General features: G+C 30.8%; 2 protein-coding genes across 5 annotated transcripts in view; one reads left to right on the forward strand and one right to left on the reverse strand.

The window, feature by feature from the left end:
• Positions 1-19,150, forward strand: part of LOC109598471 (uncharacterized) — a 209,433-nt gene that overhangs the window by 119,000 nt on the left and 71,283 nt on the right. The window lies entirely within an intron of this gene.
• LOC109599267 (uncharacterized) lies at positions 254-1,814 on the reverse strand. Its single transcript, XM_020015230.2, has 2 exons — positions 1,682-1,814; positions 254-655 (listed from the first exon to the last, which is right to left on the reverse strand). Coding segments are annotated over exons 1-2 (363 nt in total). The 5' UTR covers positions 1,684-1,814; the 3' UTR covers positions 254-294.

A 19,150-nucleotide genomic window follows, 5' to 3' on the forward strand; every position in this document is an offset into this window, starting at 1 on the left:
GTTTTATATGAAATAAATAATTGTGTATAAAATGTTTAAATTGAACATTCGATCTAATAACTAGCATGTTGTAATCAAAATTTAATCGCCTTTTAAAATAATGATAATGGTAAAACGTGCAATTTTACACAAGTGCTCTTTTATATTTTATTTCTCTTTTATGTTTTATTCAATTATTTAAATATTTCCTAACTCGTGACTAATTATTCGTTTTACCAAATCTGCTTTCGTCAAAGCTCAAATAGAAACAAAGTGAGTACAAAAAGTTTATTAATTCAGCATTTTACAGTCTAATCACGCCTTGGCCTTATTTCCTGCATTAGTTCTATTCGAATCCACCGAGTGCACGATGATAGTTTTCTTGAATTCGTCCCACTCCTCTTGATTTTCGCAGGGCCACCTTTTAATTTCCTTCCCTTTCTTGTAGAGCACACACGAAACGCCGGCTTTATCTCTCAGCACATTTGATTCTTCACCGGAGCAAACGCATTTCGGTCCTTCCACCGCATTACATGGATAGATACGGTAGTTGTGCTCGCATAACCAACCATCGTTCACGTATATTGGTTCATAGCCGGTAAAACAAACGCAGGTTTGCCTCGAGCTGATTGCAGGAGTCAGCAGTAGAGTCAACACGGCGAGGGCTTGCAGCGACCTGGAATGAGAATTATGGTAGTCGTAACCGGGATATTGTAGTGAAACGGGGATTAATAAAAATATGGCCGTGTTACAATTCCGAAACACTTGTACTATTACGGTCTCTGGAAACGCCAGACGGTTTACTCACATAATAAATATATGTCAGGAAAATATTTTCTCTGTTTCTAACGTTAGTCAAGGTAAAATAACTGAATTTATTGATTTACATACAATACCATTCGATATTTATGCAATATTTCAACAAAACCATACAGCCGTTTTTTAACATGAGATACTTGCCATTTCAGGTCGTTAGGATTGTTCTATTGTACATAATATAGTGTGCAATTAGGTACTGATTTACAGGCATTAAAAGCAGATTTAAAAATGGTACAGTTTGTTGAAAATATGTTAATCTATTTGCATATATAAATTTGTTCGAGCGTTCCAGTTAAGCAGATTATAATTTTATCATTTGCAGAGTTACTAATGTAAAATAAACTTTGTTTTTGGCTTTAATATTATAAATGTTTATGAAATTACCAGAATAATATTGTGGTCGAAACCAATCAATTTTTATTATAAATTTGATTTATACGATAATAATTTTAAGCCACCGTGTGATTAATTTCAGTACGCACAGATGAATCATGTTTTTCATAAAAATAAACTTAATTTAATCTTAGTTTATGGTTATTGGTTTCCTTTTATTACAATAATAAAGTTTCATATTTTTTCTTAAAATTTTCTTCTTAGGTGGTAACATTTTCTACATCAAATTGGTAATTTTTAGAGAAATTCTGTACAACGTAAGTAATATGTCTTTTATAAATTTCTATAACTTATTTTTGCGAGAAACATACTATTTATGTCGCGAGTGTTTAAAACTCTGCATAAAATTACAAATGCGCCGTTAACATTAAACGGTCAGCCATCGCAAATTAACAACCAGTTTGTAAACAAAAGAACAAATCACCGCGATGATCCAGTCAAGCAAGTCAAGCAAATGTATGTACTAACACTATGGCGTTTGTTCACTTACATGACGATCGTTTAAGGTGAATAACTTTAAGCGAATGACATTATTTTGCATGGCACTTCTACACGGATCAAATTCCTCCGATACACTGAGCTGAGCCTGTTGTAAAATTGTCCAAGTCATTCCGCGATTATCGACAGCCAACTTCTGGGTAAATCTAAATGGAAATTACGTTACGGACAATTCGAAAATACATACGGTGCATGGATATGTGCCGGACGTGTGGATCAGAAGCAATAAGTCGATTAAAGTTCTAAAAGGTATTTGCATACTATTGACCGATTGCGATTATGCCCATTCAATTATTCATTCTACGTTCCTATCATTTCAGGATACCTATTGCAAATCCGAAATAAAACCAAATTTATGCATGAACAGTAGATAGTATAACACACTGAATATATTTCACATATACATTTTATTTCCTTCTTTGTTTTGTTAATGAACACGAATTTCGTTCGACATAAATTCAAATGAAAAATCGATATCGACCGAATCTTTTCATGACGGCAAAGTAAATAGTTCGTTCTGTTAAATGTCCACATTAAGTCCTGTAAGTTTTGTTTAAAATGTATTCTCAAGGTGAAATAAAAACTCCTAATGGAACGAAGATCAGAATCTAATTTACGTGGATAAACAAGGTGTATTCTTTTGATACCTTCACTACATCGATTTGCAAGTGCGCACCAAGATCAAACGGATTTCAGTTTCTATTTACCACCCCAATTTTCCAAAATCCCGTGTTTATGACCATCTGTCGCTGGGCCGCTTGATCTCGCTTATAAAAAGAAACCAGAGCGTGCGATATTCAGAATGTTTACTTTGAATTGCATGTGTAGATTTTCATTGGAAGTTGGATTTTCGAATACCTACATACCCGACACACATTTCAGAAACTTGTTTATGAAACACGGCCACTGGCAAGTTCGAAGTTTACGAATGGATTTTGTTTAGATTTTCCTGCACTGTTTCGTCCGTTTTCCACGCTCACATACTCAGAACAAAAGAAAAATTAATTATCGTTAATTGGCGGTGTGGTCTGCATTTGGTTGGATTTCTTGCTTTGAACACAAACATTTCTTTTTCAGAATAATATATTACACGTTTTTGTTAGGCTTCAGCTTAATTTTGCTGTACGATAACCTGGAACGTTCTGTTTCTGGGGTAGCTAATTTGATGCCCAATAAGAATATAATAATATTTCTAATCGCACAAACAGCACCATTGAAACTTGCCCCATTATAATAATATTTTCAGTGTTTTTCAATTTTTAATTTTTATTACCCCCTATAATTTTTATAATTGTTCGATAACTTTAAGAAACAAGCAGTTTGGCCCATCGGAGAATCATAATTCAGACTAATATTCAAGTTGGTGCTTAAACTGCTGAACTTTACTAACGACTCTTTCAGCAAGTTTCAAGAATATTTATATTATAAATATCCGTATTCTGGGGTATTTTGTCGACGGGGTACCGAGAAAATCCTGCAGTTAACATAAAACGGGACATCACGGCATGAAGTTGTCTTAATCCCTGTTTTAGGACGGCGTCAAAATTGATTAGGTTGCCCCACCAGAGATCCTCATTAGTCTCCTAGGACGGCGAAGCGCCGCTGTTGGACGATAAAAGTGAATCACTATTATTTATTATCTCATATATACGTTTTATATTTCCGAAGGGATGCGTCAATAGTCCAAATCGTCCGAGATAAGGACAGTATTACACCGCCCCACTTAATAATGGAGTCTTTATTGTGCGCTTTATGAAGGCTCCGAACTAGCGAGTTATTACCTATTCGAGTAACTAAGTGGCTTCGGATTCTAAAACATACATCACTAGACGTTATATTGCCAAAGTTAGTGTTGTTTTGCACGACAAACCACCCTATCATCCTGATATTGCTTTGGACCCACATAGGTGAACACAACTCTAATATTTTAACCCTTCATGCGTGATACTTTTTGACTTAGACATTAATTAACTAATCCTTTGTCCTTCTGGACGACAAATGTATTCTTTGTGCTTTAATGTGCTTCAACAAAAATAGAATCGGTTTAAGTCTGATCACGTCGTAAAGTATGGGAAGGAATTTAGGAATATATTTGTTGAGTTGGTTCGAGTATAAGACATATATTTCCATAACCATCCCATCTAAAATCCATAGTTTTTGTTTATAGTCAATAACATCTCATTAGCTCATCTCTTATATGTGGTAAGAATCCGTTAGCGGGGAAAATACTCCGAAAATTTGTATTGTCATGTTATAATATCAGGAAAAGCCGTTATGGCCCAGAGAAGTTACGCATGAAATTCAAAATGAAAAAGGCCATTACGACCTAAACGAATTTTCGCATAAGGGAAACATAATGATATAAGAAAAACAAGGAAATGCTATTATAAATTTATATTTTCTGCTCCATTTATTGCACTGCTGTGATATCCTCTATGAAAATTTCCTTATAAATTCCCTTTACTTGTAAAAATTTCACGATGCAATAACATTCAATTACATTTTTTAAGTGTTTCGCATTTAAAATATAATATATAACATACAACGTAAAATGTTACGAGTACAAACATACACGATCTGTTCTGTTCATTAAAAATAATAAATTACTTAATTAAAACTGAAGTAATGTTTCATGTTTGGTATGTAATTATTTATACGTCGCAAAATAAATCTAAATCTAACTTAAAACCATCAGAACGTTGAACTCATTGTTAGTTAAACCATTAATTAGTCCTTCGAATAACATTTTCAACCAAACAAAACATAATTAGAATAAAACAATTAGAAATTTAAATTTACCTCTATTTACGAATTTTGATTCATTAATATTTTCCCTCTGGATATTTTGAATTGTACATGTACATTTCAAACAATTATAAATAATTTCCAGAAGAAATTAACATTATCGATTTAAAAAAAAAAATTGTTTTACATACAACTGAAAATTCTGTGATGGGAACATTAATTTTATGTTTGTACAAATCATTACACTTGTAGCAAAATCGGTAGTAGGTAACAATTATATATTTAACTAAAAATCATATATGTATCACATTGTTTAACAATTAGCCGAACTGGCAGAGCTCTGTCATTAAACAAAGTATCAAATTTTACGTAATGTTAACAAACACATATTATTCACATTATATAGTATAAACAATTCGTGTATATTTCAAAAGTCAATACCTCATTAACATTTGTCCCGCTGAATTCAGCATTTGACGTAATACTTTAACCTCTGTAGGACACAATAATTTTGAATGAAATATATTTACGCCTAGAATTCCGTCGTCTTGATTAAATAGCTCTTGTTAAAACGTTCGCGAAGACAAAAGTACCGTTAGAAAATAAAGTTCGCTCTGCAAATGCTGTAAGATGTATGGCAGGCAGCAGTTGTTTGTTGTTTTTGGGCTCTTTACGCATATTTATGAGCCACCCTCACACCAGAACCCAAAGGGAAGAGGGACAGAAACGCAGGCAAAGTGGCTTGTTAATTAATACACCAGGAAATGGAAATGAAAACGTTTATTTCTTTAGAAGGAAAAGTCCAGATAGTTATTTTTGCATTAGCACAACGACTGAATTCGTCCAATTTGGGGAATGTGCGGCAGCTTTGTGTCCTAATTAAAAACAAAGAATTGTATACCCACTGCTGTGTAAATTATACTAATTGCTTGTTTTATGCAAACCGACCGGCAGCTGAATTTTTTTAATAGATTGAAAACTTAGACGGGGGCTACTTACAAATGAACCCGAATGATTATATCGTATTCAGCTGAATTTTTGCGAAGAAATGTGAAAATAAACAAAACATTGGTCATAAATTTCATCAGATCCATCTGCAGATTTCGTCCGGCAATAACGACATGCAGTTATCATTTAATAGATATTGATGTTGTATTTTATGTATACTTCATTTTTAAATGGCATCTGTATGTTCCCATTTGTTTTATTCAAATACGTATTTTTTCGATATTTGAATTAAAAGCTTTGCCATGTTCGAAATACAATCGTAAATACACAACTGGGCAGATTAAATTACTTGAACTACATTTCAGTACATGTGTCCATATGGTTCCGGGAAATTTATTTCTTTCGGTTTTTGTTTATTTGGACACATTTACTGGTTATGTTTGACTTGTTTTCAATAAATTTTACAAAGTAAATTGTATGGATATAATTTATCCTCACGTTTGTTCATTTTATCTAAATTATTTGAAATACTGAGATGTTAAAAGTACAAATTTGGGTTATTAAATAAACTATGTAATTATGACTGTTTATTATTGTCGTTGTACCCACTTGAGAATAAAATTATATCGTGAATTGGCGGTTAAAATATTTATAATTTATTTAATTATCTGCCTGTGTCGCTAAGATTTTTAAAATATTGTAAAAACATCTTTACATAAAATCCCACGTGGTGAGAATAAAATCCTTAGTGGCTAAATAAAAGCAGAAATGTGTTCTTTAGCTTAATCCAAAGTACAGACAATATCAGTAAACGGTTCGTGCGAAATTAAATAAGCATGACCAAAAACAGCTGCTCAAAGCTTTTATAGTGCCTTTTATTGTCGTCTGCGGATTTAAACTTAAAAAGATCCTCCTAATTGACTGGCTAACATCGTGAATATCCTCTGCGGTACGAAGCTTAACCACGCCAAGACATTAATATACTAAATTTATACATTTTGACTAATAGTTAAATGGACTTTTTAATGTAATATAAGGACAAGATATTTTAATATTCTTTTTATGCGTACAAATGCACGAAATAAAAATAGGAAAACATGTTATACTAATTATGACCCTTTGTTTATTTTTCAGGTGAGTTTTCGAAGTGGCTGTTTGTGTGTGTAGGTAGGTATTAAATTAGAAAAGATTTTTACAACTGACTGTTATAATGAAAATGTTCCCACGAAACAAACCGCGAATAATTTTAGCCATTCAGAATGCGCGATAGCAGACATTTATCCTGGGTCCATTTAATCTTGGAGATTGCACGAAACTACAAACATAAAACTATCTACATAGGTAGGGAATATCGCGCGTGAAAAATACGTGGAAAAGAAGAAAAATGTCCCCAGACGGTTTAATGAGGGTAGTAAACGTGGAGAAATAAAATTCAGATATTAGCACGTAGTAACGGAACGACTGAATGCTCTCATTATGTGTGTGAGGCATGTTTTAAAAGCTGTGAAACGTTTTAAGCAGTCGTACATCAAACGTGCTCCGGTGCACACTGCTCGCGTGACTGAATAATTGTGTTATGTTGGCAACGCAAAGCGTAAATATGTTACTCAAAAAATCTAATGGCAGCATTTTTGTTTTCGGTTGGATTTTGCCGCATGCCTTAAATAAAATATTGACACTGCCGGAATTATGTTAATGCGATTCCGAGACAGATGCGCCTAATTGAATTTCGAAAGTCGCGAACGCTTACAGGTACTGATGATATTTTTTTACTTTTTCGAGAGGGAGAGAAGGAAATCCAGAGTCGAAAAAAAAAATGAACCAGACTGGAATTTGACTAGCACGGCGGTTTTATTATGTGCGGCCGGCGATAATGAGATGAAGAATTAACCTGACAGACGAGTGACGCATTTATTAGGCATATTAAGTCCCTAGGTAGTGACGACAATCTCCCCGAGGCAATTACTGCTTTTTTCCTGCGAACCATTGTACAATTTCAAAGTGCGTGCGCTGAGGGATTCAGTGTAATGCTGCTGGGGGTGACAAAGGCCTATTATGCTGCAACCCGCGCACATGTAGGCTTATTTGATTTATTATTTCAGTTTGCACAAATAATTGTTTTCTTTTGTGAAATTATTTTTCATCCAGCTCACTTAAAAACTTTCGACGGTGACTGATGATTCATTAGTAATGAAAGAATTTTACTGCAGAAAATTGTTCTTTGTGTTTTTGTTAATTTTACAGTTTTTCTTTCACGGCGTGATGAAAAAGTCAATGTTTTTTAACATCTTCGGCTAATTTCCTTATGCACTAACATTAACCAAAAATTAAAATTATTAAGAACATTTATTTTTTATTGTATTATATTATTTGGAACAATAGAAAATTTTTAATTATTGACTTAAATTATTACTAACTTTATGTAGGGAAATTTACTTTTTAAATAATTTTATTAAACATAAAAATAGTTTTAAAATTAATGTTTTATTTTAAATGAATAAATATAAATCAATATTTTCGCCACATATGGAGTTTTGTTCCACTGTATTTTACAATTTAAATCAAAATGAAGTAAACAAATTGCAAATTATTCAAAATAAAGCGATCGTATCCATTTAAAATGTAATAAATATACTCCTGTTGATTATGCCGAATGTTTGCAATTTAATCAGTGTAAAGCAACGAGTTACCTTCAAAACTTTGTTAATGATTTTTGAAATAAAAAAAAAAAATTAGTAACTAAGTATTTCTATAGAAATAGAAATATTATAAATTTTGTTTTCTTTTATGAGTTAAAACTATCAAATTCTTTACCATTTAAAATTGTAAGAGTCTGAATTCAAAAATCATCTAAACAGTAGTTTTTACGTAGCAAAATAAGACAACGATTAAAATCATTTTGTTATTAATTATGTTTGTGTTGTACATAATTAAAGAATAATTGTTTAAATACTACTGACTGATATGTTGTAATTACGGGCTGCAATTGTAATCTAGTTAAGTTGTTAATAAATATTAATTAAACGGTTGTATTGATTGATACTCATACTTTAACAACCTTATTTGAATAAATATTACTAGCATTTATAAAGGCCGCAAATATATTACATGAAATAATCATTTAAAAAATATGTTAATGACACTATTTTAATTAATAACTTGTAAATTGTTAAAAATTTATTAATGGAATGAAAAAAATACATAAAACTCATTGTCCAATAATAACAATAATGCTCAACACTAATCACTCTACTACGGTGGTATTATTCGTAGTCGGTATAGTGATCCGTATTTGCATGACTTAGATGCAGTGCTAATTTAGTGTAAACTGAAGCCAGGTTAGTTACACAATTGCGCCTCTTTGAATTTCCAAATATGTCAAAACAGATTAACTGAGCTACAATGGAATTATACTACCGTATAACTAAACTGGAAACGGTGGCGAGCAATGTGTACTTGTGTGTAAGTGCGTAACTGAAACGTATTTGTTTATACTTTACGGAATTGTATTTTTCTGTTGAAATCACTACGCATAATATTATCTCTAACACATCCAAGGGATATTTTTAGGCAGGAAGCAGCTTTCATCGTGAAACTTTTAAGTAAGAATACGCCTTTAAGTTGCTTATTTCTATTTGTGGTACGAATCATCGAAAGAAATTTGAATTTTTAACAAGAGAAGAGTTCAAGATTATATTTTTAGTATTTAAAAAAAAATGCAAGAGCTCAAGAAACTCAAGAATTACTTCTGTGGAAACGAGAGAAGAACTAAAACTGAAAACAGGAATGGAAATTGAAATAAATCAAAGTAAAAATTGTCACATTTATTTCATATTCCAAAATCAGAAACCAATCTGCATGCCGAGAGTAAAATTTTTCTGTTTCTCATCCGAAGCTTCGAGAGCGTGTACGGGCAAAGTGGGAATTTGCGTCCACGTCATTGGCAGAACAGTTTTGTTTCTCCTGTCCATTTCTGCATGGGTCCAAACCGAAAGCGTCTACCAACAAAGGTGATTTACGAGGAGAAATCGCAGAGGATCAGGGCCTGTTAACACCGAATCCTCACGATGAGGAGAAAGAGAGAGACACGGAAGCGCGGAGAATGGCGGTGCGCACGCAATCATCTGTTTAGTTCCGGCCTCTAGCACGTGCTTCCGTTCAATAACATTTAGTTGCATCACGTCGGCGAAGTAACAAGAACACATCGCCGATAAATAAAGCCCAGCGCCGACTCTGAAATTGGGCCAGAGCCACGCATCGACGACTAATTACCCCACTCGATTCGCGATTGTCTCCGCCTGAAGACTGGCACGATTCTTCGCGCCACGACTCCGGCCGTGGTGATTGGTGATTTGATGTGACGTTTTAAAAATTATTTATCTTGGTGACGCTGAGTGTTTAATAATTTTTAAGCATGACGTTCATTAATGTTAAGTCGGTGATATGGTACTTAAGTTCGGTGGATAAACGATTTTTTTGAATAAAATATGAATGCTTGTGAAAAATCTGTGAGTATTTAGGTGTCGTGTTGTGCAGCATGTTTTGGTGTTAATATTTTTTAATAATAAATTTGAATTTATTACAAGGTGTTTTTTATTGTTACCTTACATGACAGTGTTATTTATTTTTATGTATATGTGTGTTAAAATTTTTATAAAACGTTAGATTTTTTTTCTAGGTTTAGTTCCTACATATAAATTTATAAATGGTGTAATTCATCCCTTCACGTTTTCATCCTATTCTACGTAAACAATTGGAGAAATAAACGCTCTTGATTCCGTCGCATCTTAATGTTTTTCATCATTTCAAATGATGAGAACTAAATTCATAAGAAAAATGAGATTTTTAATTTTATTTAAATATTCAATATTATTTTATTGAAATTTAACATATAGTAATTTAAAGGTTTTATTAATTTTCGTCACAAATTTACTTAGTAGTAACAGTTTTATATAATTTTTTTGTAAGAAAATGTTATATTTACAGATTTTTACAACAAATTCAAACAAAAATTTAATAATAATATCATAAATATTTAATAAATGTATTAAGCTATTTCGCTTTTATAAAGTTATAAATATATAAACATATTCATTCATGAAATTAAACAGATTATTCAGAAGTGTACGTTTTTCTTTTTGATATTATAATTCGGATTTTAATGTCTGAGTGAGAAAAGATGACGATTTCTGACGATTTTTTGAATTTTTTTAACTTAAGCTTTCTAAATGTAAAATAAAAAAATAACAAGGACAAGGGCATTTATTTAAAGGTTGTTTTAAATAATTTACATCATATTTGAAATAAAAAATAACAAAAACATCACTAAAAAGTCGATCCTCAAAAAGAAATAGAAAAAAAAAAAAAGATTTGTACATCGTTTATTTATTTTTGAATTCTCGAAAAAATATTATAGAGGCTGGCGTTTATTTTTTGCGAAGAATAATCCCTCAATTTTTTACGCATTTTTTTCGGACAAGTCTGCATTTAATTTTAGCATATTCTGGCCTGAAATTTGAATTTTACATATGTATTTTTTTTGCTTTTTCAAATTACAGCATCAGTAGTAAATATTAATCAACAAAATTGAGATTTAAAATTGTATTTTTAAATTAAAAAAAAAATCGGTTTAAAATATAATTTCATATTTTTTAGTAAATTAATTATGAAATTAAAAAGTGTACAGAGCCGGTATTGCAATGCAAAACTGTTTATGCAAAATCAATTTGGACACACGAAAACAAGTTTAATGCATTCATTTCCAAATCATGTATTTTAACCGATTCGAAATTTGATGTAAACCGTTATAAATTTTGGCTGGATGTGGAAAAAGATACCGATCAAAACAAGCGGGCTCAAATGTCAAAAGTTCAGGCCGTGAATATTTATGACAGCACTTATTCGGATAACATTTTTTTTTTTGTCGAAGATTGCTTTGTTCGGGTCAGTATTGATTTATTTTAGAGACAAAACAAAATTATTTTAAATGTTTGAACGCTACAGTAAATCCGAGAGCTGGAGTGGTAAATAACAACAATTGAAATGGAAAACAAAAAGTCCATAATAGGCGCAAACGACATGCCCACCTGAAATTCTTTGATCGAGCATTTTCAGTAATTTTCACAATATTCATTTCATTGTGAATTACTTTCGGACTCGGATAAAATGTTTTATTAAAAATTACGCTCGGCAGTATTGGAAATGTGTTTGAAAAGTTCTACGTGGAATTTTAATAAAAAGAGCAAATGCCATTATAATTAAGTACATTCGAAATTAAAATATAAATTAAATTTTGTTATACTAAATTCGGTTATATTTTTATTTTATAAAAATGTAATATATTTTAACAGTAACAGCCGATGGTGAAGGCGCCAGGTATACTAATTAAAATACTTTTTTTAATAATAATAATAACAATAACAACTCATTAAAAAAAAATGAAATGAAGCAGGAAGTTGAAGTGATAAACAGTTTAATTAGAGTTTTAATACCACCGCAATTTAAACATACCTATATTGTTTACATTCGAAGTAAGCAACATTCAGGACATGTTTTAGTTAATATGCAGAAAGCACCAGCTGGGAAACACGCTCCAGTTTTAATTTTAACCTTAACTAACGTCCGTCAGCTGCTGCGGTTGTGTTCTTGCACTGACTGTCAACTTTTTTCCAGCTCGCGTTTCGTTTATTGCGTTTTAAATTGTACGAATGCTATTTATAATTTGGCCTGTTAATGCGTATCGCTATGTTATTCATCTTTTAAACCATGTACTTTTGTGGGATTGTATCAGATTACGGGTTTTGTCGTTAAGATTTTAAGTAAATTTCTATTGTGCGACAATTTTATTATTATTTTTAGACTTTAACGTTGTAAGTGTTGCCAAAATTAATATAAACACTTGATTTACTGCCATGAAAACAAATGCAAAACTGTATTTTCATAATTATATCAAACATGACGTTTTTATAACATGTTTAACATTTTCATGTAATTATCTCAATCACAGGGTAATTTTAGCTTACTTATAAACAATTATGGTACAATATTTCTTTACACTTAATATTTCCAACAATTTTTAGTTTTAAAATGAATATAAATTAAGTATTCTAACGCATGTTGGCTTTTAAAGTGCTTCTTAATCCGCATCAAAATAGAACATCATAAAAGCACATATACATTTAGAATGTTAAAGACTAGTTATTTTTAATCCCGTTCCATTTTTCTCTCGCAGTTCTTGTAACTCAGTAATGAGAATTTCCGAAGTTCTTGTTTATTAAATGGTGTTACGTCATGAAAATAAACTCTAACAAGTATATTCAACACGACTTCTGCAAATATATATATATATATATATATATATATATATATATATATATATATATATATATATATAATAATAATATTTTAAATTTTGTTCATATTAATCAGCAGTATATACGTGAATGTCTACCATCGAAGGAGCGTATTGTTCTAAATCTACGTTCAGTATCTAAAAGAATAAAAATCACGTGTACATTTTATGTTTTATATACTAACTAGTTCATAACTTGTTTATACTGACAATGTATACATGTTTAGGAAGGACTAATAATTATATGTTATATCACCATTAAGGATAAGGGTGTTACCCAAGTCTAAAACATATTGACTTTTGGTTATCAAGCATTTCCAGTGTAAGTTAATAATGATAAGAAGGAGTATAAATTTTTTGCGTCAATAAAAAATGTGAAATGTGTTATTAATATGTCTACTCAAAAAAAACAGTAGTCCTACTAGTAAGAAATTGTTACAAAATGATGAGATGAGTGCATAGAAAAAGCTCTGAATTTCAAATTAAGAGAGTTATATATAAAGTAAAATATTTTAGTTTGTATAGGAAATTGATGAGTATTGTTCAATTTCAAAATTTCTTCTAATTTTCCAATATATATATTGCATGTATGAGTATTAAATAATATGAAGTTGAAGAAATTAACAACGTACAGAAACGTTAGGATAATAACTGAGATGTCAGGAAAATAAGTAATATGAAATTTTGGTTGTTGAAAGAAAATATTTGAATCATAAAATTAAAAACTAAATAAACGCATATTATTTATTTTTACATTGTAATGTGGTGCCAACTATTGTAGCTGATATAATAACTACGGTATTGTATTTTAAATATTAATAATATTTGAAATATACGTGTTTTTACAATTTCAAACTAACAAGTACTCATGTTTCTCAGCATTTTTCCATTATTACCTTTCACTCCTTACAAAAAAAAAAATAAAAGTCTTTATAAATGTTAACTTTTCAAGTCGTGTTAAAGATTTTGTTGCTGCCGAATCGTATCAAATTAAAAAACTCAATGAAAAAAGTGGAATTAAAAATTTTTGAACTTCACTATTCATAATTTTTAGGGAAGGGCACATTTAAAATTCATTTTAATATATAATCATTATCGTAAAAACATTTGAAGCGCTAGCAAATAAACAATTTGGTAACCTTAACATAAAAATGTACATAATCGCTATGAGTGCACATAGTTCTGTTTAAAGTCCACTACATAAATTTGGGTCAAGTACATTATTATACTGGAGCTTTGCATGACGTAGTTGTAGAAATTTGAAATGCAGAAAACCATTTACTGTTCTAAAAATATCGCGGTAATTTTAAAAATAAACGAAATGTTTAATTTTCACATCCGCACTATTACCACAAAGCGTGGTGTTTGTATATGAGAATTTCATTCATAGAACATTTTCAGGTAGTCTGAAAATTAAAATTCATCAGTTATTATCCACAATAAGAGAAAATTATCGAACTTACAATTAAAATGCAAATAAAAGATATAACTTAACTGTATAAAAAGTTTTCAGGCTCCTAAAAAAAAACTTTCGTAAATTAGCGCAGTTTACAAATTCAATTTAAAATCGAATTTTAAGTTATAGTAAAAGTTTTACTATTAAATGAAATTCGGAATGAAAAGTTAATAAAGTACACTAGAAAAGCAGAATAAATCTAAACGTCTACGGCTTCGTGGCATGAAATCCTTAAATTTTAATATTTAGTTTGAAATACGACACTTTTAATCTTATGAAGAACTGGTTCGCCCGTTACAAAGTTTTGTGAATGTAGAGAAATTTCATTATATGCATCATGGACCCAAAAAACTTTTCTGTCGACTTAGATAAAGCTTCTTTCGATTATATTTTAAGTCTTTCCACAATCTCCATATGTAGGAGTTTTATTATAGAAAACGGGAAAATGAAAAGAAAATTTACATTTAATACGAACTCTGCAAAATCACATTGAGATTTTTGTCCGTTTTTTTTTTTTTAATATTTTTATGTTTGAGTTAGTTAAGAAATATAACGTAGTTTTTAAACCGTCTGTTTTCAACTGGATGTGGAGGGTGAAAAGGAAAAGAAATTTAATATAGTTATGCTACTGCTTTGTTGGAGTGTCTGTTATCTTCTGCAAATTTCAATTAAACTTGAGAGTAAAATAAAATTACCCTGGGCGATGGACCACATACAATGCTCTGAAGTCTTAATTGACATTCAAATTTCATTGGCTGTAAATATCACCCCCACAAATGTAAACTTAATTTAAAAATAAAGAAAAAAACTAAATTGTCTTTATCCACATTTTCATACACGATAGAAATAAATTGATCTTTGTATATTTTATATGGTTTTTTATGAAGAAAAATTTCGCTCTAGCTGTTCTGTTTTCTATACGATGTATTTCCCCATGCATATTTTATTATTTCCTATAAAAGTTCACGACCATCGCCTTAATTTACCCCGTCATAAAACCAAAGCTCTGGCTAATGAAACCATTCAGTCGAATATTGGATAGCACCATGTCCATATTATAACCCACATACTATATTTTTAAACACACTTATCTCGACCCGGTCGTGGCAATAAATTTTTAAATAGTTTCAAAAGTTGCGCGCACCAACCGAAGTGCCCATATATTCTCCAAGTACGAAGTGTTTATTCAACGAACCAAATCTTATGCGGCAGTAAATATTCTCGATCACTGCATTCATCTAGTTAATTTTCGATTACGACCCAACAAAGAAAAAACGGGGGAAGTAATAAAATTACTTTCATCCCATACTAAACGTTCGAATTAATTCAAATCACTTTCGTCCCCGCTTTTGTTTCAGTATGATGAACAATATGTATATTGGCATGAACGATCTTAGTTCGTTGGTTTAGATAAATGAAGATTACCCTAATTGGAAATAAATTGCCTAGTATAAAAGGGACCCGAACGATATTTCGCTAATATAGTACGTGTTACAACATACCTAACGAAATTCAGACGTAGCATAGCATGCAAACAAAGAAACATGGCTGTATATCCGTAACATTGTAATTGGTGGTGTGTTATCTTGGCCTGCCCGGTAATATAGATCGCGATAAAGTTGGTTTTAGCATATCTGCGTCCAATTAAAGCGGGTTTCGCATGCTTTTGACCACCAAAGGGCATTAATCTCCATTTATGTCCTTATAGCAATGGAATAGGGTTCCTGGGCGAGCATTTATTGTCCGATAAATCACAAATTATTGAAACATTTTTTAATTGTACAGAAGGTTATTCAAATTCCTCGGGATTGTTGTTTATGTGTATATTTTACGATATAAATTTTATATCAGATTTGACCCTTTGGTTTGATTATCAAATTTTGTCTGACGGTAATATATTTATAAACCAGTATTATCTTCTACGAAAGTAGAAGTAGTATGTTTGTATCTATGTATTCGAAGCTACCAACAACAATTTCACCTTTTTTTTCAACTTATTGATCCATAATGTAACTATTTTCTCATACTAGAGAGGAGTGGTTAATATCACAGTATTATATTACAACCCAATCTTAAAATTTTAATTAACACAGAACATCTAATACCAAATTCAATTTAAATTTATTACTAAGTAAGGCAAATGTATTTTTGTTAATAGCTGCAAACGTAAAATCAATGTTAATCCTCTTATATCCTAATCTGGTCTTCTTAAGAGTCAAAGGCTTCGCTTTATAAAATATTTGCAATAAAATCTCTTTGAAATATCCAGACAGCCCTCGATACCACACCGAGGGCTCTTGTGTACATTTTAGAAGCGAATAATTAACAACCGGGGAACGGATTGATATGCATTAGAAATTAATTACACTAACAGGGATATTAATCCGTGTACTGATCAAAACATTCTATAATTTATTCATGAACGTGATAAATAATGAGCTTACTAAATAATTTATACAATTGTTGTGAGGTTATTATTTTATTACTTATTTTGTAATTAAATGGTTGTTCACATTAACATAATTATATCGACATGGGTCATTCAAATTATTTGTTGTTCAACTGTGTGTTAATTTTGTTTTTATTTATATTAAAACGGATTAATTCGAGTATTAATTTATAAACTAAAATTATATAGCTCATCCAATAATTAAAAATATGTATTTAATTTTGTTGTTAGATATTCTAAACAGTGAAATGATTTTTGGTCGAATTCTCAAATATTCCAGATCTGAACAAGCATCCCATATTTAATTTTCGCCCCTCTGTACATTGTAGAACTGAATAATTAACAATTAGGGAGCGGGTTGATATGCATTTAAAATAAACGAAGCAGGCAAGTTGTGTCTGCATTATTCAAGGGTCGGTTCGACCGTTCCAACCGAAAATTACTTTACGATTCTGGAATTTAATTAAGACCTGGAAATATTTACAAGCTAATTAGTTTTTCGCTTGATTGTCCGACGATTTTGTGAAAATACAATGTCATCACCTGATCCAATAAATGTTGCCCGTTCCACGTTATTGTCTGGGGAATACGATTAAAAGATTCATAAAAAACGTTTTGGTTCCATAGCGAATTAATTACTCACATGTGTATCCAATATACTGTTGTAATTTTGTCTGGATTGAATTTAAAAAGGTTAGATTACAAGCGATTTAGTATTTCTGTTTTTTTTTTTATTAACTTTTATTTTAATTAATTAAGCTCGTCCCACCTAATACTAAAAAATGGCATTTTTTACTAATAACCTAACAATCAAGCTTAAGCTTCTTTTTTCTGATAAAACAGGTGCCATGTATTTTCCAATTTACTGTTATTGGATTTGAGCTGAAATTAACATGAATATTAAAATAAATTCATTCAGGACAGGCGGTGGATTTTGATGTTCGAAATAGAAGAGAATATTGAAGTGGAATAGTGTGGCGTTGCGGAGGGTTAGAGACCCCCGACGATCCAACAAGTGGCACAGTGTCGCGTGCAAAGTGCCCGGTGACGGCCTGTCATGGATCGTAATGAGTTGATTGCACATTCACGGCCTTTTCGCGTGATACATTTTCTGAATCGTCCGACGCCTCCTTAATAATATCCCACGGATTATTAAAGCCGACACATTATTTCGCTTCAACTCTTTAACGCCGGGCGGGGGAATTTGTTTTCGAACACGCCACCTCCTTCAACTACTAAATCCCATTTAAATTAGGATTTCGACTAAAATCACAAATTTAATACTGTTTTACAAACAAACGCTTTAATCATCATCGCTATACAAGCGTTCTTATGTATGATTACAATGTTGTTGTAGCAATGATCACTTTACTGTGACTGTAGTCACATTTTTGGTTCGTGCGTCTTAAATGAACATTCTTCATGTGTTTAAAATATTTTCTCTTCATTGCACCGGATTCAGCACATAATGTGTATATGTGCACAAGATCGAAATTTATGTGGCACCAATGTAACATAAAACAGATAAGAGATATTGCAACATAATATTTTGTAACCAGCCATGGATTGGATCACGTTTGAACTGTCGTAAAAGCTGAAATAGGTAATCACCGGTTTATTATTCTACTAAAATAAAGGTTTATAACCAAACTAGAATATAACTTAATGTTTCTTTATCTGGAACAATATGTACTTTGGAGATATTAAATAGCCACCATAAATGGCAATATTAATAACAGTTGGAATATATCATAATTTAACAGTTTAAATTAATATCAGCCTGGGATTTTACAAATAATGACAAATCGATTTTAACCAATTTGCGTAATTAATTCATTTGGACATATCACGTCAGTATGTTTATTGATATTGTATATTCGTATCAATGCTTTAGTTTTAATAACAATTTCAAAAACAAACTTCTCCAAAAACCAATCTGGAAAATAACCCACTCGCAAAATACAAAAACAAAAATGACTATCAATATCAGATAGATATATTTTTAGGCATATCAACGGAAAAACCCGATAATTTTTTTTAATGTTATCTATTAAAATTTAAATAAAAATAAATAGTTTGTTAGTAATTCAATTGAACGAATGTAATTTTCATTTCACAATATTTTAACGAAGGAAAATAAACTAAATCCTACATTTGATAGTAGTACCTTAACAATCGCCGAATATTCTTTGGATATAACATAACATTTTTAAGAATTTTATAATTTCTGTATTCATTTTGGTTAAACTATAGTTAAAATCATGTCATACCTCATATTTTCATAAATTTCTCAAATTTATGTTTATGAATTAATTATATAAAAAATTGGCATTAGAATGGTACTTGTATTTTATAATTCGATGATTTATTTCTCATTGTGTGTTCTAAAAACATGATTAACTCATTATTAACAATTTAAAATAAATCCTACAGTGATATGCCTGTTTCATTTTACTAATACAAAGCCTAAAACGATTATACGAACCTCAATAAAAATATTATAAATTTATTG

The sequence above is a fragment of the Aethina tumida genome, chromosome 1 (assembly GCF_024364675.1).
Source record: "Aethina tumida isolate Nest 87 chromosome 1, icAetTumi1.1, whole genome shotgun sequence".
Taxonomy (NCBI): domain Eukaryota; kingdom Metazoa; phylum Arthropoda; class Insecta; order Coleoptera; family Nitidulidae; genus Aethina; species Aethina tumida.